This window comes from Muscardinus avellanarius, assembly GCF_963383645.1.
Source record: "Muscardinus avellanarius genome assembly, chromosome: 15".
NCBI classification, from domain to species: domain Eukaryota; kingdom Metazoa; phylum Chordata; class Mammalia; order Rodentia; family Gliridae; genus Muscardinus; species Muscardinus avellanarius.
Genome location: NC_137801.1, coordinates 21,077,272 through 21,102,615, shown reverse-complemented (window position 1 = coordinate 21,102,615; position 25,344 = coordinate 21,077,272). Strand labels below are relative to the sequence as shown.

The window sequence follows — 25,344 nt, the reverse complement described above, 5'->3', positions numbered from 1 at the left end:
CAACAACAACAACAACAACTAATAATAATAATAATAATAATATCTGTCTGAATAGAAGACAGCTGGACCCTCATATCTATTGCATTTAATCTCTTGTTTGTCACAGGTCATATGTGTGGCCTCATTCAGTAATCAAGAGAAAATGAGAGGGAAGAACATGTTTTAGTATGATTATGAAAATAGGTTTGCCCTCATCTCCTGAAAGGGTCCTGAAGACTCCCTGGGGTGCCCCCAACGAGAACTGGTGACTTGAAGTGTCAATTTGTTCCAGAATATGAAAGGCCATAATGAGGAACAAAATCCACAAAGTGATTTTTGCCTTAATTTATAACAGCTGTGTCAGGGAAGACATTATATGAATATAAAAAATGTGTTAAAATTTTGACAAAATGTGTTCTGTTTTCTTGATTTTGCTTACTTGATTTAATAATTAAAGCCTTTGCATACAGTAAAAAAAAAAAAAAAGTAATTCTTAGCCAGGTGTAGGTGGCTTATGCTTATAATACCAGCACTTGGGAGGCTGAGGCAGGAGGATCGTAGGTTTAAAGCCAGCCTCAACAACTTAGCTGAGGCCCTCTGCAACTTAGTGAGACCTTGTTTCCAAATAAGAAATAAAATTGAGTTGAGGGTATAAGTTGGAGGTAGAATGCCTCTGGGTTCAATTCCTAGTATCAAAAAAAGGTAATTGTTTACGTCTCGGAGATCTGCGTAGAATAAGGGATTTTTTATTTCAATAGTATAATTTTCTCTACTATATGTTGACTTTATTATATCCTTGATTACTTAAAATAATAAGAAAAAAAGCCTTTACTTATGAAGGATCTAAGATTCTTTACAATTGTTCTTGGTTTTTGTTTTTTAAGGATTGAATCCATAGGTGTTCTACCACTGAGTTACACCCTCAGCCCATTTTATTTTATTATTTTTAATTAATTAATTAATCAGTTTATTTATTTTGCAGTACTGGGGATGGAACCCAGGAGCACTGTACCTTTGAGCTACACTTCCAGTCCTATTTTTGAGTATTTTATTTTTTGAAACGGGGTCTCACTGAATTGCAAAGGGCCTCGCTGAGTAGCTGAGGCTGTCCGTGAACCTCGATCCTCTGGTCTCAGCCTCTTGAATGCTGGGATTACAAGCAAGTGCCACCACACCTGACCCTATTTTATTTTATTATTTTTGAACCAGGGTTTAAGTTACCAGGTACTGGCCTTGAACCTGCAATCCTCCTGTTTCAGCCTCCCAACTACAGGATTACAGAAGTGTACCACTGTGCCTGGGCTATAATTGTTTTGTTTGTTTTTTTCTTTCTTTTTTTGGGGGGAGGGGAATACTGGGGATTGAGCCCAGGGGCATTTACCTCCAATCTATGCCCCTTGCCTTTTTTTTTGAAACAGGGTCTAAGTTGCTGAGGCCCTTCCTTACTAAGCCGTGAGGGCTGGCCTTGAGCCCGTGATCCTCCTGGGTTAGCCTCCCAAGCACTAGGATTGCAGGCGCGCCCCACTAGGCCCAACTTGTGTTTGTTTGGGGGTGTTTCATGGATTAACTAGGTTATCATGTATAGTTTCACTGTTGCCCAAGATTCTATCTAGTTCACATCTCCTCTGACAACTTGATTCTTTGCCTTCCCAAATCAGACGTTACAGTTAGAAAAAAATGAAATAATTTTGTTAGGATATCTTTTATATTTAAAACCGTCTTCAAGAGTCACCAAAGGATACTAAAAAAAAAAAAAAAAAAAAAAAAATCACAAAAAGTGTCTTCCAGCGTATAAAAGAAGAGCATGGTGGTGCATGCCCGTCATCCCAGTGCTTGAGAGGCTGAGACAGGAGGATCGTGGGTTCGCGGCCAGCCTTGGCTACTTAGGGAGGCCTTCCGCAACTTAGTGAGACCATGTTTCAAAATAAAATTATAAAAGTAGGTTGGGAGTGTAGCTCGGAGGTAGAACACGCCTGAGTTCTGCACACACACATACCAAAAAAAGTTTTCTTGATGTTTTACTACTCTAAGTTGTATTAGAAATGTTTACATATATCAGAAATTTGATATACTTTATGGAAAGATTCTGGAGATTTTTTAATATCCACATTATCCATAATATACTTTTATCCTCAGGGAAAACAGTGCTGAAAACACTTGTGAAATCATCATGTGTTCTGTATCTCAATAATTTCATTTTCTTCTATTCTTTGTTCACAAAACAATAAACTATCCACCGCTGTTTCTGTTGTTTTAAAATACCCAGTTTGTGTTGTGTATTCACTCCTAGGAAACCAATCCAGCATCCTTTCCATGGAAAGCCAGGCTTGGACTTTCTGTGTTATCTGATTCTTTAGAAAATTTCATTAAACATGAAATTTACATTAGCCAGTGAAAGAGGCCCTCTCTTAGTAAATTATTCCCAGCATTTCTATTTGTCTATGTATATGCTTTGCTTTTTGGATTCTCCTTGGAAATAGTTTTTATATCTTCCTGGTTTTCTGATTAATTAATACATTTAAAAAATTGTTTGTGGTACTGAGGATTAAACCTAGGGGTCTTTGACCTCTGAGCTATACCCCCAGCCCTATTTTTATTCTTTATTTTGAAACAGGGTCTCACTAAATTGCAGAGGGCCTCACTAAGTAGCTGAGGTTGGCTGCAAATTAGTGAGCCTCTTGTATCGGCTTCCCAAGTACTGGGATTACAAGCATGTAAAATAAAATAAAATCTGGCCAAATAAAATCTTTAGTACATATTCACTCTATTCATATGAGTCATGATTTCTGCCTTTCTAAAAAGTCATCAATAAGGACAGAGTGCGAAAGGCTACGATTTTGAAATGTCTGCCTCCAGCTCACTGGGCTCGGGCAAGTTTCCACTCACTGCCTTAGGAAAAGGTGAGAACAGTCACTGGAAGCAGAGAAAAAGTTACCCTGAGCCAACGGGCTTGGCGGTGTGTGTCGGTAATCCCAGTACCTGGGAGGCTGAGATAGGAGGATCGCAGGTTTGAGGACAACCTCGGCAACTAGAGACTCTCATGAACCTAGCGAGACCCTCTTTCAAACTAAGTAAAAATAAATAAATAAATAAAATATAATAGGGCTGGGGTGTAGTTTGGAAGTAGAACACCCCTGGGTTCAATTCCCAGTACCACCAAAAAAAAAAAAAAAAAAAAAAAAAATTATTTTGTCTCCGAGTCCCAGAGCCCCTCGGGGAAGGCAGAAAGCACAGAGACATAGTCAAAAGACGGAGGCGAAAAGTGGGGCTGAATGCGTCTTCATGCTGCGGCCAGAAAAAAGCTTGCAGGTGCAGGCAGAGTGAGAGGGGCCAGGAGAGTCTAGGCAGCTCCTTGGAGTCCTGACCCCCCCTGGGGGAAGGCCAAGCCAGGGTGTGTGCAGCAGGCTTGGGGCCCAAGGCTGGGGTCTCCCGGGGCAGGCGGGCCAGTCGGGAGAGCTCAGTGGACCAACTGTGAAGGGACAAGGAGAGGAAGGAGTTCTAGTTTGGAGAGAAACAGGAAGAATCATGCTTTAGTGGCAGGCCTAGCCGCGGGACAGCCGGGTTGTAGAAAATCCCGAGCGTGTGTAGGGGGATTCTAGCATCCCAGGCAGAGGTGGAAAAGAAGCTCCTCTGGGAGGCGGCGAGGTGGACACTGTCTGAGGAGAAGACGAAGGGCCTGGGCTTAGGGACGTTACTCTGGAGGACTCCAGGGAACGGAGCAGCCGTGGGCTGTGACCCGGTGGAATTGGAAGCACAGAGCCGAGTTCTGGGAGGGGGCTGGACCAGAGGGGCGGGTGTGGGGACCATCTGCAGCCTGGGGAGCGTGGAGGAGTGAGGTGCGAGGCAGGCAGGCAGGAGCCTGGGAGGTGCTGGTGTGGGCAGGAGAGCTTCCTGGGGGAAAAGGGAGGCCTAGCACGCGCTGGGGTGGACTGTGGCACAGGAAGGGCTTGAGGTTGTGGCGTAGCAGAAAAGGTACCGCTGTGCGCTTGAGCTAGGACAGTAGGAGCAGCGGTTGGTGAGCAAGGGTAGGAAGGGGTGAAGGGCCATCAGTAACCCCGTGGGGCCTGGTAGGAGAGGAGGGCAGGGTCCCGGGACAGGGCCACTTTGGTAGACTAGGAGAAATCTAGTCCTTGCAAGAAGCCAAAGCAGAGGTGTAGGGGATTGAAGAAGGTGAGTCCTGGTAGTGGGGGTGGGAGAAGGGGTTGAAAACTCAGGAGGAATGTGGGGGACCCTTGGGCAGTGCAGCTCACCTCCCAGTCTGAGGTTTGATGGGATTGGGGAGCCACAGGAGTATCAGAGAGGTGCTTCTGTTGAACTTGGGTGGGACCTTGGGGCTCAGAGAAGGCGCATTGGTGACACTGTCATGAGCTACTTGATTCTGAGGCCGGCTTCTTCCTGGCCTTCAGAGACCTGGCCCTGCCTGGGGTCCCTTTGGCTTGACACTGCGCCTTGGTGATGCCGCCGTGCAGCGTGCAGTGCAGTGGGGGCTGGGATGGGCAGGTCCTCCCCTGGGAAAGACACTCTAGCTCTCAGGGCTCAACCTTATCCATCTGTAAAATGGACTCAATACCATCTGCCCACTTCCCTGGGTGTCGCTGAAGCCACAGGCCAGAGCCTTCGGGAAACCAGAAAGAATTGTAAAATTTTAGCGATGATGGCTGATACCAGGTATAATTTCAAGATGAAATGGGTCCCCCCCCACCTCCCCCATCCCCCCGCTGGCTTCTTCAGGAAAGCTTTGAGAAAATTATTTTGAAGTGCTTTGATCTGCTTGGCAGAAAGGCACCGAATAAATTCAAGATGTCACGGCACATTAGTCCTGCTTTGGAACTGAGGGTGAGCAATTTTATTCAATAGGTAGAGACAACCTTAACCTTTGCTTAAAACCTCTGAGCCACACTGGGCTGGCCCCAAGACTGGCCCCCTCATTAGACCTGCTCCCCACTGAGTCTCCTCACACTCCACCCTGAAATAGGGCCAGGCTTTGAAGGCGATCGAGGGCTGACACCCTATCTGTGTTGCCACACTCCTCGCTTGATACCGGGGTGTCCATTTCTGGTCGTAATTGCCGTGGCTCAGGTCTGCTGGCTGTGGTCAGGCGCTGGCTGAGTGCCCCATGGAGACTCACCCTCGCTGAGCGGCGTTCTATACAGCAGTAATCAGAGCGGTGACCACTTACCCAGTGCCGGGCACTTTCCCCATCTCGACAAGTCCGATGCTCAGGGCCCCAGTGGGAAGTTCCCTCTCTTCACATCTTCCAGACCAGGTCGAGAAGCTAGTGGAGGGAGCACCATAGCCCGGAGCTTTGGGGCCAGATTCAGAGCTCTCTCTGTCTGGCCCCACAGGCCTCGGTCCCTTCACTCTGATATATTATTACCTCCTATGAAAGTTGGGGGTCCTAATACCCGCTCACAGAGCTGTCATGAGGAAGAGGAAAGTCCTGCAAACAGAGGCTGTCCATTAGTGTGCCACATCCCTCATTCTTAAAATTCTTTGCTAATTTAAGGGCTAATGTGGTTTGTCTTCCTCCTGGCCCATGGCCTTTTGCTTTCAGAGACTAAGGGTCCCAGTCCCTCAGAGACCTCACCAGCTGGAAGAGCACTCCTCCCACCCCCGACCCAGGCAGTTTAGGTGGTATGTCCATATTTCTTTTCTCAAGAACAAATGCCAAAGAATTGCAAGACTCCAAATATTTTGAGTAGCTACTGTCCAATACCGGTAGTCAAACTTCCAAAAAACAAAAATGAAGCCAGGTGTGGTGGCACACGCTTGTAATCCCAGCATTCGGGAGGCTGAGACCCGAGGATCACGGTTGGTAGACAGCCTCAGCTACTTAGCGAGGCCCTTTGCAACTCAGTGAGACCCTGTTTCAAAAATAAAAACACTAAAAAATAGGGCTGGGGGTGTAGCCTGGAGGTACAATGCCCCTGGGTTTTATCCCCAGTACCATAAAAAAAAAGTGGGTATAGCTGGGCATGGTGGTGCACGCTTGTAAACCCTGTGCTTGGGAGGCTGAGACAGGATGATCGCACAGGTTCGAAGCCAGCCTCAGCTATTTAGTGATGACCTAAACAACTTAGTGAGACCCTGTTTCCAAATAAAATATAAAATATGTCTGGGAGTATAGCCCGGAGGTAGAAAAGTCCTTGGATTCCACCCCCAGTACCACCAAAAAAACCAAAATGGGTACAGGTGGCTCACCATTAGGTACCAATGCCGTTTCAAATTAGCACTCCATCTTCTCTTTTCTAGTAAAACAAGAGGACTTACAGAGCAGATTATCTTAATTCTAAAATCAACCCTTCAAAGTAAGTGCACAGACACCGGGAACAAGGCTTTGATGTATTTCTTCATATAACTTACTTTAAGAGAGATAATAATGAGCCAGGTGTGGTGGTGCACGCCTGTAATCCCAGTACTGGGGGGCGGGTACTGAGACAGAAGGATCACAGATTCAAGACTAGCCTCAGCAACTTAGCGAGACCTTGTTTCAAAATAAAAAATAAAATAAGGCTGTGGGTATAGCTCAGAGGTAGAATGCCTCTGGGTTCAATCCCCAGCATCGCAAGAGAGAGAAAGAGAGAGAGAGAGAGACAGACAGACAGACAGACAGACAGACAGACAGACAATGATGAATCAAATTATGTCCTATTTGATTTGGCAAGAGGGGCCCTGAATCTTGTGATATGGAAACAATTAAGGACATGGTTCCTCTCTAGTTACATGTCAATTAAATTATTCTCTTGAGCTGGATGTGGTGGCACGCTTGTGATCCCAGTACTTGGGAGACTGAGACAGGAGGTTTGCAGACAGCCTCAGCTACTTAGTGAGGCCCTCCGCAACTTAGTGAATAATAAAAAGTAAAGAATAAAAAAATAGGGCTGGGGATGTAGCTCAGAGGTAGAATGCCCCTGGGTTCAACCCTTGGTATATAAATAAATAAATAAATAATTATCTGGGATACCAGAAGACAAATTAATAAGCTGAGGACACAGAAAGGCAAAGTTGGGCCACACACACACACACACACACACACACACACACACACACACACACTCAGAGCTTTCCTTGAATAAACAGCGAGTTTCTGAATATTGCCGAAGGTATTCCAACTACGTTTGGGTGTTACAGAAGAGATTCAAGCATTTGCTAAAGGACTGGGTTAAATAACCTTTAAGATACCTTTGACCCTGAAATTCTTTGATGAATCCAAGCTAAAGATGAGGCACAGGCAACAAAGACAGATGCGGAGCCACCTGAAAGGTCCTTTTACCTGGAAATAATGACCTGAAGCACCGCTAGACCTATTTATTGTCTTAGATCTAGTACCACCCTGGAAAGTACCTTGGCCTCTCCTTTCTCCACCTGGATTCCCCGGTCTCTGCCTCACATTGACCACAGGTGGACAAGGCTCAGGTGACAGCCCCACTTCTCTCGCCCAGAACTCGACCTTGAGAATGGGAAAGTCAACCTTGCCAAAAACCTAGGCGTGCGACACCAGGGGCTCCATAAAGCCAAGGAGTCCATGGTGCTTGGATACGGATGGGCAAAGATTATTCTAAAAAAGGATCAATAAAGTTTAAATAGCTGAAGCCCCAGTGAGATTGGAAGGGTGCTGGCTGGGGCTGAAGGAAGGATGGGCACCTGGGGAGAGAAACAAGTATGGTCTGGGACCAGCTGAATTTGACAGGTCAGGCAGGAGGCTGGTCGAGGACGAGTGGACAGAGCTACTTCTCCAGACAAATCATGGGGCATGTGGACTTGAAGGTTTGCAATAACTGAGGTTGTAGAAGAGAAAGGAATTTAAATTTATCCTGGAAATAATTAAGAATCTATTTCTCCCCTTTGGGAATTATTGGAACAGCAGTATTGGCCCAGTATGGGGAGAAGAAGGGAGAAATTCTCAATTAAAATGCTATGGCCACTCCTTTAAGGACAAGTTGATTTTCAATCCACTCAATGTCTCTGACCTCAGATCTGTTCTGTACAAATGATGTGTTGTCTGCAGTTGTGAGTACGAGTCAGATGCTGAAAGAGCATCATTGGTGGAAGCAGTGTGACAGGAGGCATTATTACTACTCTCATTCCCAGTAGAGGGATGTTAGGTGGAATAAAGACTTCAATAAATGTGTCAAATGGGCTTTGAACGTTAAAATCTATGCAAATATTACAACACACTTACAGAATATTGATGAGATCGGAGCAAAAATAAGTCATATAATTCTAGAATGCAGGTTCATAATCACTCATAGATGGTATACCCGAAGATCTTATGAAAGTCGTTTCAGAGGAGTGCCTAAAACACATTCACAGAATTACACTGCATTTTATATATGCATATGTGTGGGTGTGGGTGTAAATATATATATTGTATTAGAAATTGGCTTCTTTCACATAATCAGAACATTTACAAAAACTTTACAAAAAATTGCAACTCCAGGTCTCAATTATTTTCAAGCAAAATGAACGGTCAATATTTGTAATAACCTTATATTCAAATGTTCAATAAAATAAAAATATATAAATTTAGGTATATCCACACAACAGAACAAGCTAGTTATCTCTTGGTATCTGCAGGGGACTAGTTCCAAGATCCTCTGTGATGAATCCTAAGGCCCATACAATGGCATAGATCTGCTATGACCGAAATAAACATATTCTAAATTATCCCTGGATTATTGATAATACCTAACACAATGGGCGTGCTGTGTAAATGGCTGTTATACTGAACTATTTAGGAAATAACGACAAGTAAAACGTCTATATGTTGGCCGGGTGTGGCGGCACATGCTTGTAATCCCCGCGCTTGGGAGGCAGAGACAGGAGAATCGCACAGGTTCGAAGCCAGCCTCGCTGGCTTAAGAGACCCTGTTTCCAAATAAAAATATAAAAAAAAATAGGTCTGGGATTGTAGCCTGGAGGTAGAAGGGCTTCCAGGAACCCCAGTACCACACACAAAAAATGTCTATATGTTCAGTATGGATGCAATTTTTTTTCAAATATTTTTTATCAGAGGTTGGTTGAATTGGAAGATGTAGAACTTGTGGATATAGAGGGCTGATAATACAGCAATGGGAATTAATGCTGTAATTAACTATGTGAGAAAATACAAATTTTGCAAATGTATTCAGTGGAAGACACCAGGGAATGCATACTCTATACTGTCAGTTAATACAACAGCCAAAACCAATCTGATTTAAAAAGACAGAACCAGGTGTGGTGGTGCCTGCCTGTAACTCCGGTACTTAGGAGGCTGAGATAGGAGGATCACAGATTCAAAGCTAGTCTCAGCAATTTAGTGAGGCTCTCAGCGATTGAGTGAGACTCTGTTTCCAAATAAAAAGTAAAATAGGGCTGGAGGTTGTGTGTAGAGTTAGAATGCCATGGTTTCAATCCCTAGCACCATAAGAAAGAAAAGAAAAAAAAAAGTCAGGATTAAGCCAGGCATGGTGGCACATGCCTGCAACCCCAGTACTTGGGAGCTGAGACAGGAGGATCGCAGGTTCACAGCCAGCCTCATCAACTTAATGAGATCCTGTTTCAAAATAAAAACTAAGCCGGGCATGGTGGCGCACGCTTGTAATCCCAGCATTTGGGAGACAGACTGGAGGATCAAGGTTCGTGGACAGCCTCAGCTACTTAGTGAGGTCCTTTGCAACTCAGTGAGACCCAGTTTCAAAATAAAGAATAAAAAATGGGGCTGGGGATGTAGCTCAGAGGTAGAATGTCCCTGGGTTCCATCTCCAGTATCGCAATAATTTAATTAATTTAAAAAATTAAAAATAAGTAAATAAAATAGGTCTGGGGGTATAGTTTAGTTCAGAAGCTAACGCCCCTAGGTTCAAGCCCCAGTACCACACACACACACACACACACACACACACACACACACACACACGCATACACAGAGACACAGAGTCAGGATTGCTGTTAACCTTAGTAAGGTAGATATGGACTGGAGCAGGTGTGACACAGGCTTTGGGGATGCTGGGCAGGCCTGACTCTGGATCTGAGTACTGACTACATAGGTGCTTCACTTTGCAAAAACTGCCCTGAAAAAGTGTGATTTGTGGGAGCTTTTGTATGTATGTGATACTTAAAAAAAAAACACTAAAATACTTAAAAGAAATAAGACTGATATAAATTCAAACTTATAGCAAATCACTGACAGCTCAGAGCTTTAAATACAACACACATTTATTCTTACAGTTCTGTAGACTGAACACATTTCACTGGGCTAAAAATCAAGGTACCAGCAGGCCTGCACTCCTTCCCGGATGCTCTAGGGGAAAGTCTGGCTCTCCTGTTTAGTCTGAAGAGGCTGCCTAGAGGCTTCAGCACGTCGCTTCTTCTCCCCACAAGTCCAGCAATGTTGTGTCTCTGGCCATTTTTTTTCCTTTCTCTTTCTTTCTCTTCTTCTTCTTCTTCTTCTTCTTCTTCTTCTTCTTCTTCTTCTTCTCTCTCTCTCTCTCTCTCTCTCTCTTTCTTTCTTTTGCGGTACTGGGGATGGAACCCAGGGGCATTCTGCCTACAAGCTACAGTCCTAGCCCTATTTTTTATTCTTTATTTTGAAACAGGGTCACACTGAGTTGTGGAGGGCTTCACTAAGTAGCTGAGGCTGGCTGCAACCCAGGATCTTCCTGTCTCAGCCTCCCAAATGCTGGGATTACAAGTGTGTGCCGCCACGACTGCTTTCTCTGACCATTTTCTATTGCCACATCTCTGACTCTCTTCTGTCTCTCTCTGTTCTACTCTGTTTCCCACCAGGTGCCAGGGATTAAACCCAGGGCTGCTTTATCATGGAGCTACATACTCAGGCTTTTTTCTTTTTAATTTTAAGATTTTTAATATAATTTTAAATAATTTAATAGTTTTAATTTAAGGCCTCACTAAGTTGCCCATGATGGCCTGTGTGTGTGTGGGGGGGTACTGTGGATGGAACCCACAAGCCTTCTCTCTCCGGGGTACACTCCTAGACCTATTTTTTATTTTATTTATTTATTTATTTATTTATTTATTTATTTATTTATTTATTTTGGTGGTACTGGGGTTACTGGAAGCCCTTCTACCTCTGGGGTACACTCCCAGACCTATTTTATACTCTTCTATTTTTGGAAACAGGATCTCTTAAGTCAGCGCGGCTGGCTTCTAACCTGTGCCATCCTCCTGTCTCCGCCTCCCAAGAGCGGGGATTACAAGTGTGTGCCACCATGCCTGGCTTATTTTATTTTTTTATTTAGAGACAGAGTCTCAGTAGGTTATTGAGAGTCTCACTGAGATCCTCCTGTCTCAGCTTCCAAGTATTGGAATTACAAGGAATCCTCTTGTGTCATTGAATGAGAGGCAAACATCTTCCACTGTGCCAGATTCCATATATATATACATACATACACATACATACACACACATACATACATACATATACTGGGAATTGAACCCATGGGTATTCTACCTCTGAGCCACACTCCCCAGCCCTTTTTATTTTTGGTCCTGGGGATTCTACCTCCAAGATACACCCCAGCCCTATTTTATTATTTTATTTTATATTTTTATTTATTTATTTTGTGGTACTGGGGGTGGAACCCAGGGGCTTTTCTACCCCAGGCTATACTCCCAGACCTTTTTTTTTTTTTTGGTGGTACTGGGGATGGAACCCAGGGGCCTTCTACCTCCGGGCTACACTCCCAGACCTATTTTATATTTTATTTGGAAACAGGGTCTCTTAAACCAGCTGAGGCTGGCTCCGAACCTGCGCGATCCTCCTGACAAAGACCATTAAAAAATATATATATATGTACTTTATTTGGAAACAGGGTCTCACTAAGTTGTTGACAGCCTCACTCAGTAGCTAAGGCTGGCTTCTAACCTGTGTGATCCTATAATCTCAGCCTCTCAAGTGCTGGGATTACAAGCGTGTGCCACCACGCCCAGCTTATTTTACTTTTTATTTTGAAGCAGGGTCTCACCAAATTGCTGAAAGCCTTGCTATGTTGCTGAGGTTAGTCTTGAACCTGCAATTCTCCTGTCTCGGCGTCCCAAAGATTGGGATTACAGACATGTACCACCATGCCTAGCTCCTTATTTTTTATTTTGAAACAGGGTCTCACTAAGTTGCTGAGGCTGACCTCAAACCTCCAATCTTAGTCTCCCAAGTACTGGGATAGGTGTATGCCACCACACCTGGCTTATACATATTTTTTCTCAAGTATTAAAATGTTGGGCATGGTGGTACACACCTGTAATCCCAGTATTTGAGAAGTTTAGACAGGGAGGTATCAGGTTTGAGGACAACCTCAACAGTATGGTGAGACTCTACGCAACTTAGTGAGGCCTTCTTTCAAAACAAAAAATGAAAAAGGGCTGGGGGTAGAGCTCGAGGTAAAATGTCCCTTGGTTCAATCCCCAGCACTGTGTGTGTGTGCAAGCGTGCTTGCGTGCGCGCGCGCGCGCGCACACACACACACACACACACACACACACACAGAAATAGCTAAAGAGAAAAATCGGTGGATTATACTCTGGTAGTTAGCACGGACAAAGAAGGAAAAGAAAAAAATAGAAGACACAGGAAAAAATAACTGGACACATGCAAATAAATAAAATAAAAATAAATAAATAAATAAATAAAATAAAAAACTACATGCAAATAACTGAAGGTTCCAGAAAGAAGAGAAAAGTAGAGGGAATATTTGAAGAGATACCAGTTGAAAACTGATGAAAAGACATCGATCCACATTCAAGAGCCAAATGCATGCCAAGAAAGATAAGTTAAAAAGAAACCCACACTTAGACACACTATAAATGATATTGCACAATATAAAAAACAAGGGAAATCTTTTAAGAAAAGAGACATCAAGAGATATAATATTAATTTCAAAGGAGCAACTGTTAGACTGACAGGTGCCACCACAACAGCAAAAACAGAACCCAGAAATTCATGGAATCCACTTTCTCATGTTAAGAGAGAAAACTGCCAATGTACACTTCTATACAGAGGAAGAAAATCAACATCATTTCACAAAGAGGGGAGAACAAGAGAGGCAATGACAGCAGCTGATTTTTGAAAGTTAAAAAGCAGATGAACAAGTAGAAGCTGATTTCAGATCTCAGACGGAGGAATCCTAAGGTAGCAGCGGATGACTGAGAACCGTTGCTACCCTCACTGCAAAGTCTTCAGAAACGGGGAGCATCAGCTCCTTCCACAGCTGGGAGGACTGAGTGTTGGCTGAAACAGAATATGGGTTTCCATCTGCCTCTGAAATGATCAAAGCCATTAATGTTTCTCTCCAATCTCTCATTCACTAGACAATTGCCTTTCTCCATCCCCACAGAATCCTCTTATTCTCAAGAGGCACAATAGAGGATCTCTGGACTTGCAGAAGCCAAAGGCTATTAAGTAGGCTTATGCATAGTGAATTTTGCATATGGATATCCTCTTCCTCCACTCAGCTCCTAGAACCAGCTAGGTCTTAACTCTCTAAGGCCGATGACTTGCCCTCTGGGGGTATCTAGCCCAAGAGATCAGAAGGCTTCTCAGCAAAAGGCTTGCCTGATCATTCCACAAGCAAAGCTCAACGCCAGTGAGTCTCATCAACTTTCTGAGTGCTCCCAAAAGGTGTTGTTGTTGTTGTTTTGGCCTTTACTCTATTTATGTATTTATTTATGTATTTATTTATTGTGGAACTGGGGGTGGAACCCAGGGGCTATCTACCTCCGGGCTACACTCCCAGACCTATTTTATATTTTATTTGGAAACAGGGTCTCACCAAGTTGCTGAGAGCTTCACTAAGTAGCTGAGGCTGGCTTCGAACCTGCGCAATCCTCCTGTCTCCGCCTGCAAAGCACTGGGATTATAAGCGTGCACCACCACGCCCGGCTTTGGTCTCCAATCTTAAACTTAAGGACTGCAGACATCAAAGGAAATGGTCAGAAGTAAAAGAAAGACCAGAGCCAGATGTGGTGGGACATGCCTGTAATCCCACTACCTGGGGGCTGAGATAGGAAGATGACTGGTTGGAGGACTTCCTCAGCAAATAGTGAGACTCTCATCAACCTAGTGAGATCCTGTTTCAAACTAAAAATAAAATCAGGCTGGGGGTGTGGCTCAGAGGTAGACCGCCCCTGGGTTCAGTCTCTAGTGCCATAAAAACAAAAAAACAAGAAAGAATAGAATAAATGCAGGAGAGATGGGAGTGAGACAATGTAAGAGAAAACAAACTATGCAAAAAAATAAAACCGGTAACAAAAAATTATAATAAATATCCTCCAAATGGTATTGTACCCATGCAACAAGACTGGAGTGTGTGCTTATTCTTTTGACTTTATGCTCCATCCCCACCCTTTCAAGTCCTCTGAGACACAGGGGGAGGGGAAGAGGAGGGTCAGAAGCTCATCAGTCATATTCCCAGGCTCCCTTGCAGCTGCTCTGGTTAGGTTCTGTCAGTAGGAGACACTAGCATGCTCTGGAAGGAGGGAGGACAAGCAGACACTTTTCTTTCCTGTTTTGGTGGTGCCTGTGGCAGCAGAAGCAGCAGCAGCAGGTGAGAATGGTGTTTTCAGCAACTGGGATCAAAGTGGGGGCTTCTGACTTCCTGCTCAGTGGTGGCAAGGGACGTGCTTCTTGCAGAGCAGCTGTGAGAGTGAGCTTGGGCCCTGATCTTTGGGTAGTATCCTTTCTTCCTTCTTGTTTCACCAGCCCTCCCATTATTATTATTATTATACCTAATCTCTTCCTCAAATCCCTCTTTGCTTGGAATAACTAGAATGCCTTGTGTTTTGTTAAGTGAACTCATTGGTTGATTGAAATGCTATTAGAAAAAAGAATCATTAAGATTCATGACGCTCCTAGGTGGTATGTCTCGGGGCAGCCACCTGGGCGTCTACCACTCTGCAGGGGCTCCGGGGCCAGGCTTCCCTGCTTCAGGCAGTGCCTGCCACTCTGAGACCTTCTAACTACATTGGCGGATGAGTTGGAGTCCTCATTCGAGGTCTGTATTGTTTCTCTTGTGAGTCAGGATTATGTCAATGGCCCCAATCAAGAAGAAATTCGAACTGGTGTTGATCAGCGTCTTCAGAAATTTCTGGATATTGCAAGACAGAATTTTTTTTTTTTGTACAAAAAAGGTTATGGTTGTCTGTGCAGAAACTGGAGCAAGTTATCAAAGAGGACATCTCAGAACTGAGGGATGAATCGCAGCGGAAGGATGCGCTGGCCCAGAAGCACTTGAGGAAGCTGAGGCGCCAGCAGCAGGTGCAGGAGGACAGCAATGTGCAGCCCCCAAAGCCCAAGAAGCCCCTCAGAGCTCCTTGGCCTACCTGGAACAAACAGCCAGCATCCCTGCGACTCTGAAGCAGACCTGACTGGCCCCACCTTCATGCAGCCCCAGACAGACAGTTTTACCAACTACTCTCCCACATGGATGAGGCATATCGGATCTTTTTGCTGGAGAACAACTGGTTAGTTTTATGTTCCCACCTAAAAAATTTTTCCCTATTCTTAAGAGCTATTGTTTTCTTCAGTACTTTACAAAATACTGATAGCTTTGGTAAACAAAGTAAGTTGGTTTTGTTTTTAGCAAAGTGTTTGATGACAATCTTGCGTGTTTTATTTGCTTGATTTTTAAATTTTTGTCTGACTTCATCTCTTTGTGTTTGCAGTTGTTATTTTATCATCTGAAGGAAAAATTACAATGGTCTGAGAATTGGTGTCATAAAGAGTTTGGTTGTAAGCCAGGCATGGTGGCACACGCTTGTAATCCCAGCATTTGGGAGGCTGAGACGGAAGGATCGTGGTTCGTGGACAATCTCAGCTAATTAGTGATGCTCTTTGCAACTCAGTGAGACCCTGTTTCAAAATAAATAATAAAAAATAGGGCTGGGATTGTACCTTGGAGGTAGAATGCCCTTGGGTTCAATCCTCAGTACCATTAAAAAAAAAAAAGTTTGTTTGTAGGCTTGTTATAACTACCCATCCATGGTAGTGCAGAAAATAAGTTCCTGTTTCAAGACTTTGAACTACTTCAAGAAGAGGAAACTAAGCTGGGCGCGGTGGTGCGCCCTTGTAATTCCCGAGCTTGGGAGGCGGAGACAGGAGGATCTCGCTGGCTTAAGAGACCCTGTTTCCAAATAAAAATATAAAATAGGTCTGGGAGTGTAGAGCCTGGTAGAAGGGTTTCCAGGAACCCCAGTACCACCACCAAAAAAAAAAAAAAAAAAAAAAAAAAAAAAAAAAAGAAGAGGAATCTAATGTAATAACTGCAATGCTTCCAGAGTATTACAGGGTGCAGATATTTGTAAATGGATCAGAAGGGGGTTAATATATACTAAATTAGGTCCTTTGCAACTTAGTGATACCCTGTTTCAAGATAAAGAATAAAATACAGAGCTAGGGTGTAGCTCAAAGGTAAAATGCCCCATGGGTTCCATTCCCAATACTGCCCCCCAAAATTTTTTTTAATGTTTAATTAGCATAGTGATATAGTAGATCCCTAAGTCGCTGGCTTTTATTTGGGGTAAGCTTATTTTGTGTGGTGTTTACTGTCTTTGAGGGGGACATATCAGGAGCATGATATGTTAGGGCTCTGCCCTAAAGGATGGATGCAGGTGGCAGGAGACCCTGTTTCAGCATGGTAGTTGGGATGGGAGTGAAGTTGGAGGCATCAGGGCTTCTGTGATGTCTTCTTTTGAGTTTCCTTTGCTTGTGTTGTTTCTGTTGTACTCTTTGGACAGTTTCCCTTAGGGAAGAGTCTTGCTCATGGACTTGATTCCCGAGGACTAGGGCCTCGGGGTCCGGGGTGACCTGCAGGCTGATCCTCAGCTGCTTTACCTGCACAGGAAGCACGTGGAGCCTCTGCGTCAGGAAGGTATTTGCCCTCTCGTTGGACGAGGATTCCGTTTCACGCAGTTTCTTATTGATCATATCCCTTTACCCAGTACCCATGTTCCACTGTCTTCTCAAGAGTCCGCCATCCATGGCTCATATCTTGGCTTGTTTTGTTCTGTCCTGCCGTGCAGATGGCTCCCACCTGCACCAATACCCACCCGTGGTCCCAGTAGGGGTGGATGCCACCTGGGCCACAAAGCCTCCAAGTGCCCCTCCCCTCGGTCCCCAGGGGGCGGTCCTTGCTCCGTTCTCCCTAGTTCCCATGGGAACTGGGCATACAATATGAGTCAGAAATATGAGACCATACATTTTCTGATATTTTTTTACCCATTTCATATATGATGCTTACTACTCATTTTTGTCGTTGTGCTTCTGTGTGTGGTGTGTGGACCTATGATTACCGGCCTGAGATCAGTGATTTTCTCATTGAGTATAGGCTAAATAAAGCTTTAAAAAGTTGTTTTTACTCACATGAGGGCTTAACCTGATCATCATAAGCTAATTAGAGGCTCTGATTGGCAGCTTTAGATTTCTTGTTAAAAACCTAAGTAAGCTGATTAAGTAAGTTTGGGGCAGTCTTTCAGTAATAAAGTTCTTTTGTGAAAGAATTGGAAACTGCTCCACTTGGTACATTGTAAAAATATCTTGAATTAGTACATATACAAGTTATTGCCATTTATTAAATTCAAAAGTTATCTGTCAAGTAAATAACAATTTTCCAAATTAAAAAAAAAAGAAAAAAAACAAGAAAAAAAAGAAAAAAACATTAAGCTTGGTGTGGTGGTGCATGCATTTAATCCCAGTACTTGGGAGGCTGAGATAGGAGGAATCAGGTTCACAAATAGCCTCAGCTACTTAGTGAAGCCTTCTGCATCTTAGTGAGACCCTGTTTCAAAATACAGAATAAAATCGGGCTGCGGATATAGCTCAGAGGTAATATGCCCCTGGGTTCAATCCCTAGGCGCACGCACACACACACACACACACACACACACACACACACACGCTTGGATATTAAAAACATGAAAACAGGGTGTACTCATTTGAGTCACCCCTCCATGCCAGACTAGTATGGAGCTGTACCTATCCTCTGTATTTCTATCTTTTAATAAACTTCTTTAAATCTTCAAAAAAAACAAAACAAAACATGAAGACAGAAAAAATTCAATGGAAGTTTAGAAAGAAATGTTTATGAAATCACCCAGAAAGTAGAGAAAGGCAAAACACACACACACACACACACACACACACACACACACACCCCAACAAAATAAGTGCTCAAAACTTAGTAAGGTTAAACATTATAGAACATTATCACGATGCAGGCTACTTATTCTCATGTTATATTAATAGAGCAAGCATCCTGACTGGCGCTTGAGTGGGACGTGTACATGAGTTGTAGTGATGTGCTGGCTGGGACAGTTTCAAGAGCAGAGAAGTACCAAAGAAAACTAAAGAAGAATTAAAAATCTTTGAATTTAGGACACTGATTTCTGGGTAGGCAGACAGGCTTTATTGGGATGACTCTGAGTATGACTTGATGTCAAGTGGGAGAGCTTTCCCGAGGGGCTACAATTTCCTGAACAATGCAGCTCGCTGCTCCTCTGGTCTGTCTCTGCGTTCAGCTTACACATCCTTCAGTGGTCTCCTCTCACCTCATCATCTGTAGGCCCATTTCACCACACATACTTCTCAGATCTTTGAGGGATATTCTCATTTCTCTGGAAATCTCTTAACATGCTTTTAGTAACAGTGGAAGGACAAGGTTCTCACCGGCTCATCTCTACCTCAGAGGCAGAACCGCATCCCTCAGTTCTCTGGCTTAAACAAACTGTTGCTGTTTGCTGGTGTACAAATGAGGAACTTGATGTTAACAGACAAGAAATATGGCGTAATCTGTGTGCTTTAACAGTAACTCCATTTTAATTTTTCATTAATGAATTATTTTTATTATCTCTTCACAAAGAAGCTCTAAAAATATACCTGTTTAAAAAAAAACACTAAAAAAGGCACTTTAAAATCTGGATCGATATGACACATTTGTGATTTACAACTAAGAATAAAACATTAAATTCTGTGAGATGGAATTTCTGAATGATTCTGACAGGAATAGAAGGAATCACAAGTTATTTATAGAGATTTTCCTGTTTTACGCTGGGAAGTGGCTCCAGGTAAAGTGCGTGCTCTGCGCGTGCAAGCTGTGAGCCCATGCCCAGCACATGCGCACAACAAAGGAATTCTGCTTTAACCCCAACTGAGTTTTGAAAAGCCACGTAATTGTTGACAGGCACCGATGTTGATATCAATCTGGAAGACAGAGGTTTGTACGCTGGAGGGTCAGGCACCTCTACGCCACTGATTGAAGTGCTCTTGTTTTGCCCTTTAGATGTATATTTTTTTTTTCTTTTGCGGCACTGGGGATGGAACCCAGGGGCATGCTAGCTCTGAGATACACTCCCAGCCCTATTTTATTTATTTTGAAACAGGGTCTTGTTCAGTTGCGCAGGGCCTCGCCAAGTTGCTGAGGCTGGCCACAAACCTGCAACCCTCCCGTCTCAGCTTCCAAGGACTGGGATTACAAGTGTGCGCCACCATGCCTGGCTTCTCCTTATATTTTAAATAAAAGTACAAATGTACATATGGCAAAAACGCTTATGCTACAGGAAGACCTAAAATGGTAAGTAAATATCGCTCTCCAATAAAACAGCAGATCCGATTTCTTAAAAAATCCTTAAACAGTCATAGAGTAATTCACCAACTAAATTCAACCTCAGAGTCTTTCATCAACAAATAATATTCAGGCCACGGGAACTGTGTTGATTTCATCCTGTAATACCTCTGCTACAGAGGAACCCATGCAGTCTTCTCATTCATAGAGACAATTTAAAGGTAACATGCACATGTTACTCAAAGACAGAAAAATCCAGGCAACACCTCAGACACCACCGGATCTGATTGTGGCTCCAGAGTCCCGGGCATCATCCCTGAAATCGAGGAATCACTTTTACCTGCAAGGCATTTTTGTTTTTTCCCTTTTTTGAGGTACTAGGAATGGAACCCAGGGGCATTGTACCTGGGTGTTACGTCTTAGCCCTATTTTTCATTCTTTATTTTGAAATGAGGTCTCACTGAGTTGTGGAGGATCTCATTAAGAGACTGAGGCTGGCTGTGAACCTACAACCCTCCTGTCTCAGCCTCCCAAATAGTGAAATTACAAGTGTGCACCACAATACCTGGCCAACAAGGCATTTGCAAAAATGAGAAAACTTTTTCTTAGACAAGAAGAGGTGATCTGGTCCTTGTAAAATGGCAAGACAGTTCCATTAGAGTTGGGGCATAACAGAAAAATATCTTTAACACTGTACAAAAGTCTTATGGCTTGGGAGCCATAGACTCCCAAGCTGTCAGGTCAAGATCAAGCCTTTGCTAGGCAACAAGGGGAAGGTGAGACAGCAAGGGACTGCGGATGGGAAAGGGACATTCCTTCCACAAGTTCCCCCCTGTGGCGAGCGGCTGGCTGTCTCCCCCTGAACCACGCTTACTCTCTGGTGAGCAGGAAGACTCACAGAGCCCGTGTCGCAGGAGCTCAGCCGAGTCCTTCCTGAATGCCACGGATCCTCCTGGCCAGCTGCACGTCTTTGGGGAAGAGAGTGACTCGACCGGCGTGCAAGGAGAGGAGGTAGGCGTCTTCAAAGAGGTGAACTAGAAATGCTTCTGCTGCCTGGGGCAGAAAGAGAAAGGGCAAAGGGCATGGGTTGCTTTTTCTTGGAGACCCGCTGAGCTTCATCTGAGGGCTCAAAGGATGGACGGAAAGACTGTTCACGAGTGGGACTGAACTCGGCTCCTCTAAACCCTCAGGTGCTGACCTGCCACTCTTTTCAGGAGGCCAGAGGCAGCCCGGTGGAGTTCTAGAATGCTCTTCCTCCCTCTGAGCTCTCACCCACTTGTACCTGGGCCCCTTCTTACCTCTTGAAGGGCCAACAGGGCCTGGGCTTGCCAATTGAAGTCCACACCGCGAGTGAATTTCCCGCATACTTCTCTTGCCTGTGGAGGAGCGGGGATGGCAATGGGGAGGAGCAGAGAGTTACAGAAGATTCAAGGAAGACCCTTTGAGTGTCTCCCATCAATCCCCATTTCCATCTTCCTGTCCTGGCTGGCTGCAAGGTGGTCTCCAGGGATCGTAGGAACTGGCATACTGCTTACTGGTGGTAGGTAGGGAGTTAAGAAGGCAATCTCCAGGGTAGGAAAACGGATCAAAGGGTAGATGGAAGCTGAATGTGGTGATGCACGCTGAGACAGGAGGATCGCAGGTTCAAAGACAGCTTCAACAAGTAGTGAGACTCATCAACCTGGCAAGACCATGTTTCAAAATAAAACAGGTTGGGGACGTAGCTCGGCAGTAGAATGTTCCAATACCATCCACACACACAAAAAAGGTGGAGGGATGAGTGGGTTCTATTTATACAGTCAAAGCACACAGTTTCAAAGGTGTTGGAGGGGGTAATATAAATCAATTCCATATGGAATTGCAAGGTACCCCTGGAGGATTCATGTTTTCAGACGATGAGAGCCGGGTGTGGTTGTGCACTCTTGTAATCCCAGCATCTGGGAGGCTGAGACAGGAGGATCGTGGTTCGCGAACAGCCTCAGTTACTTAGTGAGGCTCTTTGCAACTCAGTGAGATCCTGTTTCAAAAAATAGGGCTGGAGGTGTAGCTCGGAGGTAGAATGCTCCTGGGTTCCATCCCCAGTACCGCAAAAAAAAAGAAGAAAAAGAAAGAAAGAGAAGATGAAGAGTTCCCTACCAAGTTAGAGAAGATGCTCTTCAGCCATTTAGGTAAGAGACTGTAGGGTCTCCCATACTTGGGAGATTTACTTAAGTAAAGGGGACAGCACAGAGCGGCGGGGAGCCCCTGGAGCTCACCAGGCGGGCGAAGGGGAGCTTCCTTATCAGCAGGTCTGTGCTCTTCTGAAGCTTCCGGATCTCCTTAATCCAGCCTTGTCTCCGCTGACTGCGCAGACGAGAAGTGCCTGAATAAAAGAGTTGAGTTGTGAAGAAAAAGTGCAGTGGAAAGCGGGATGCCCTTCAGCTTGGCTGAGACACAAACTGTCAGGACAAACTGTGCAGTTACAGCAACTCTGCACAACCACCACCCAGTGGAGCAGGCGCTTCTTTTATTCACTGCTGTCATCCTCAGCAAACAGAAAACAACAGGCAACATGCTAAATAAACATTTGCTAAATGAATAAATGGATGCTCCTTTGAGGTTTGGGTGCGAAACCTTCCAGGAAGCCCTTCCTAAACCCTGATCCCTTTCCAACACACGAGTCACCTCCCTCCTCTGGGTAACCGGGACTCAGTGCTTCTTTCCCACTAGACTGGGAACTCAGCAATTTTCATTTTAGTGCCCCTCTCCCTTTAAACAGCAGGTAGAATCAGATCTAATCTACTACAGTTCCTTTGTCTTGATTATCCTGGGCCCCAGGGACGTGAAGAGAGTTGGCCAGTGTTCGGTAGAGGTCAAGGTGGGGCCTTAGAAGTGGCACGACTCTGCCAGGCGTGGTGGTGCACACTTGTAATCCCAGTATTTAGAAGAGGCTGAGACAGGAGATTACAGGTCCCAGGAAAGCCTGGGCAACTTAGTAAGACCCTGTTTCAAACTAAAAAAAAAAAAAAAAATAGGGCTGGGGGTATAGCTCAGAAGTAGAATGCCCTTGAGTTCAATCTCCATCCAGTACCACAAGAAAAGAAAAAACAAGTGAGTGGCATAACTCAGATGGAACCATAGCCTTTGGCTCAAATTCTAGTTCTGACGACTAAAAAGACACCCTCCAAAGTAAAGCCAGGCATGGTGGCACATGTCTGTAATCCCAGTACTTAGGAAGCCTAGATAGAAGGATCACAGGTTCAAAGCTAGCCTCAGCAACTTAGGAAGGCCCAATTTAGCAAAATCTCTGCTTCAAAATAAAAATTAAAAGGGCTGAGATTGAAGTTTGGAGGCAGGACGTCCCAGGTTCAGTTTCCAGCACAAAAACAAAAAAATTCCAATTGAAGCCAGGCGTGGTGATGCATGCCTGTACTCCCAGTACTAGGGAGACCAAAACATAAGAATGGCAAGTTCCAGGTCAGCCTCAGCAACTTAGGGAAGCTGTCAGCAACCTAGGGAGATGTTTTAAAATAAAAATAGGACTGGGGGTGTACAGAGAGAACATCCTTGGGTTCAATTCTTAGCACCACACCCAAACAAACAAAAAAGATTGAGAAAGTTGGCAGGATACAAAGGTTAAATAATTTGTGTTTTAAGAAATAAAAAATCTACAGACAGGAGGATCGCGCAGGTTCGAAGCCAGTCACACTGGCTTAAGAGACCCTGTCTGTTTCCACATTAAAAAAAAGTATAAAATAGGTCTGGGAGTGTAGCCTGTGGGAGTGTAGCCCAGAGGTAGAAGGGCTTCCAGGAACCCTAGTACCACCAAAAAAAAAAAAAAAAAAAAAAAAAAAAGAAAGAAAGAAAAAAATCTAACAGCTGGACATGGTGGCACACGCTTGTAATCCCCGTGCTTGGGAGGATGAGACAGGAGGATCACACAGGTTCAAAGCCAGCCTCAGCTACTTAGTGAGGCTCTCAGCAACTTAGTGAGACCCTGTTCCAAAATAGGTCTGGGAGTATAGCCCAGAGGTAGAAAAGGCCTTGGGTTCCACTTCCAGTACCACCAAAAAAAAAAAAAATCCAAGCCCGGTGTGGTTACGCACGCTTGTCATCCCAGGATTCCGGAGGCTGAGAAAGGAGGATAGGGGTTCGCAGACAGCCCCGGCTTAGTGAGGTCCTTTGCAACTCAATGGGACTCTGTTTCAAAATAAATAATAAAAAATAGGACTGGGGGTGTAGCTCAGAGGTAGAATGCCCCTGGGTTGCATCCCCAGTACCGGGAAAAAAAAAAAATCCCACTCACAACAGCAATATTTAAAAATAATCTATCATACACTTTTCCACCAAGCTCTTAGTTATACCAATCAAGAGCTCAACGACAAGCGAAGCAGCTAAGGCTGCCGTGTGCAGCCCAGGCACTTGGCCCCTCCAGCCCAAACTCCAGAAACTGAGAGTTCTCCCCAGGTGCACAGCTCGGGAAGGGTACAGAGAGGGGTGTTGGTTAAGGCCCAACACAGCTACTCACGGAAGGAAAACAAGACACGGACCAGGAGTAGTACTGTTTGAAATTGTCACAAAAGGCAAGCCAATAATTTGCATTTTTTTTTAAAAAAAAAAGCACAAACACAGATGCTTTAAAATCTTGTGTCTGCCGGAAACCGTGGGACTTTGCTGAAGTTCCTGGCCCGTCTGCGCCTCGGTTTTCTCACTCGCTGTAAAATGGGCACAAGACAAAGCTGAGATAATGCACGAAAAACAGTTTAACGCAATGCCTGAGTACTGGGACGCGCTCGACCGGCGCTTGCCATGGCTCCCGCAGCCCCGCGTGTCTGGGCTCTGGGCCTGCCCGGGCCGCGGCGTCCCTGGTAGCAGAAGGTCCCGGGTGGGGCCGCGGGGTCCGCAGAGGGGCGGCGCGGGGGTTACCTAGGGAGGGGCCCGGCCGGGGGGTCCTGGGGGTCGGGGTCGGGCTCGCGCTGCGCCGGGCGGGGGTCTCGGTCTTGCGGCGCCGGCGGCGGGGACCCATGGCCGGCCGCAGGGCTCGGCGCGCGGCTCCTGCCCGACCTTCCGGGCCCGGGGACCGCGGGCCGCTGCCGAGGGCTCGGGAGTGCCCGGGCGGCGTGCCGCGGAGGAGCCGGCGCCCGCAGCCCTCACCGCCACCTTCCGTTCAAACCGCCCGCCCCGCCTACTTCATCGCCGGCGTTTTTAAAAACTCCAATCCAGAGCTTCCCAGGGCGTAAAGCGACCGCAGGGAGGACCAATGAGAGCGCGATGAGAGATTGAACGGTGGCGGTGATTGGAGGATAGCGGGGATAAGGCGGAGCCACGGTGGAGGCAGCCAATGGGCACTTGGAGAAGTGAAGCGAGCTTCTGATCCTAGAGAAGCTTTGAGGGGCGGGACTGAGGTCCTTAAGTTCCCTCTGGGTAAAAAAGAAAAAACTCAAACTGGGCGTGGTGGCACACGCCTGTAATATCCATGATTTGGGAGGCTGAGACGGGAAGATCGCAGGTCCGAAGCTAGTCTCAGCAATATAGCGAGGTTATCAGCAACTTGGGGAGACCCTGTTTCCAAATAAAAAATAAAATAGATCCGGAGGGATGTAGCTTGGAGGTGGGAAAAAAAAAGCTCAGTTCTGAAGACGTGCTTTGTGCATTTGTTGAACTTGTTTCCCTTATTTATTTTTTTGTGGTGCTGGGGATGGAACCCAGGGGTCTTCTACCTCTGGGCTACACTCACAGACCTATTTTTAAAAATACTTGATTTGGAAACGGTCTCACTAAGTTGCTGAGAGCCTCACTAAGTAGCTGAGGCTGGCTTTGAACCTGCGCGATCCTC

At 45.1% G+C, this 25,344-nt stretch overlaps 1 protein-coding gene across 2 annotated transcripts; it reads right to left on the bottom strand.

Moving 5' to 3' along the window:
• Positions 1–20,447: 20,447 nt before the first annotated feature.
• CENPA (centromere protein A) lies at positions 20,448–24,534 on the bottom strand (the record flags this gene model as incomplete). Of its 2 annotated transcripts, XM_080711478.1 has the most annotated exons (4): positions 20,448–20,582; positions 20,828–20,905; positions 21,785–21,891; positions 24,435–24,534. In XM_080711478.1, the coding sequence occupies 4 exons, from the start codon at positions 24,532–24,534 to the stop codon at positions 20,448–20,450; spliced, it is 420 nt and encodes a 139-aa protein (XP_080567604.1). The 2 variants fall into 2 exon arrangements, with proteins under 2 accessions (XP_080567604.1, XP_080567605.1); XM_080711479.1 differs by lacking the exon at positions 20,828–20,905.
• Between the last annotated feature and the right edge of the window lie 810 nt (positions 24,535–25,344).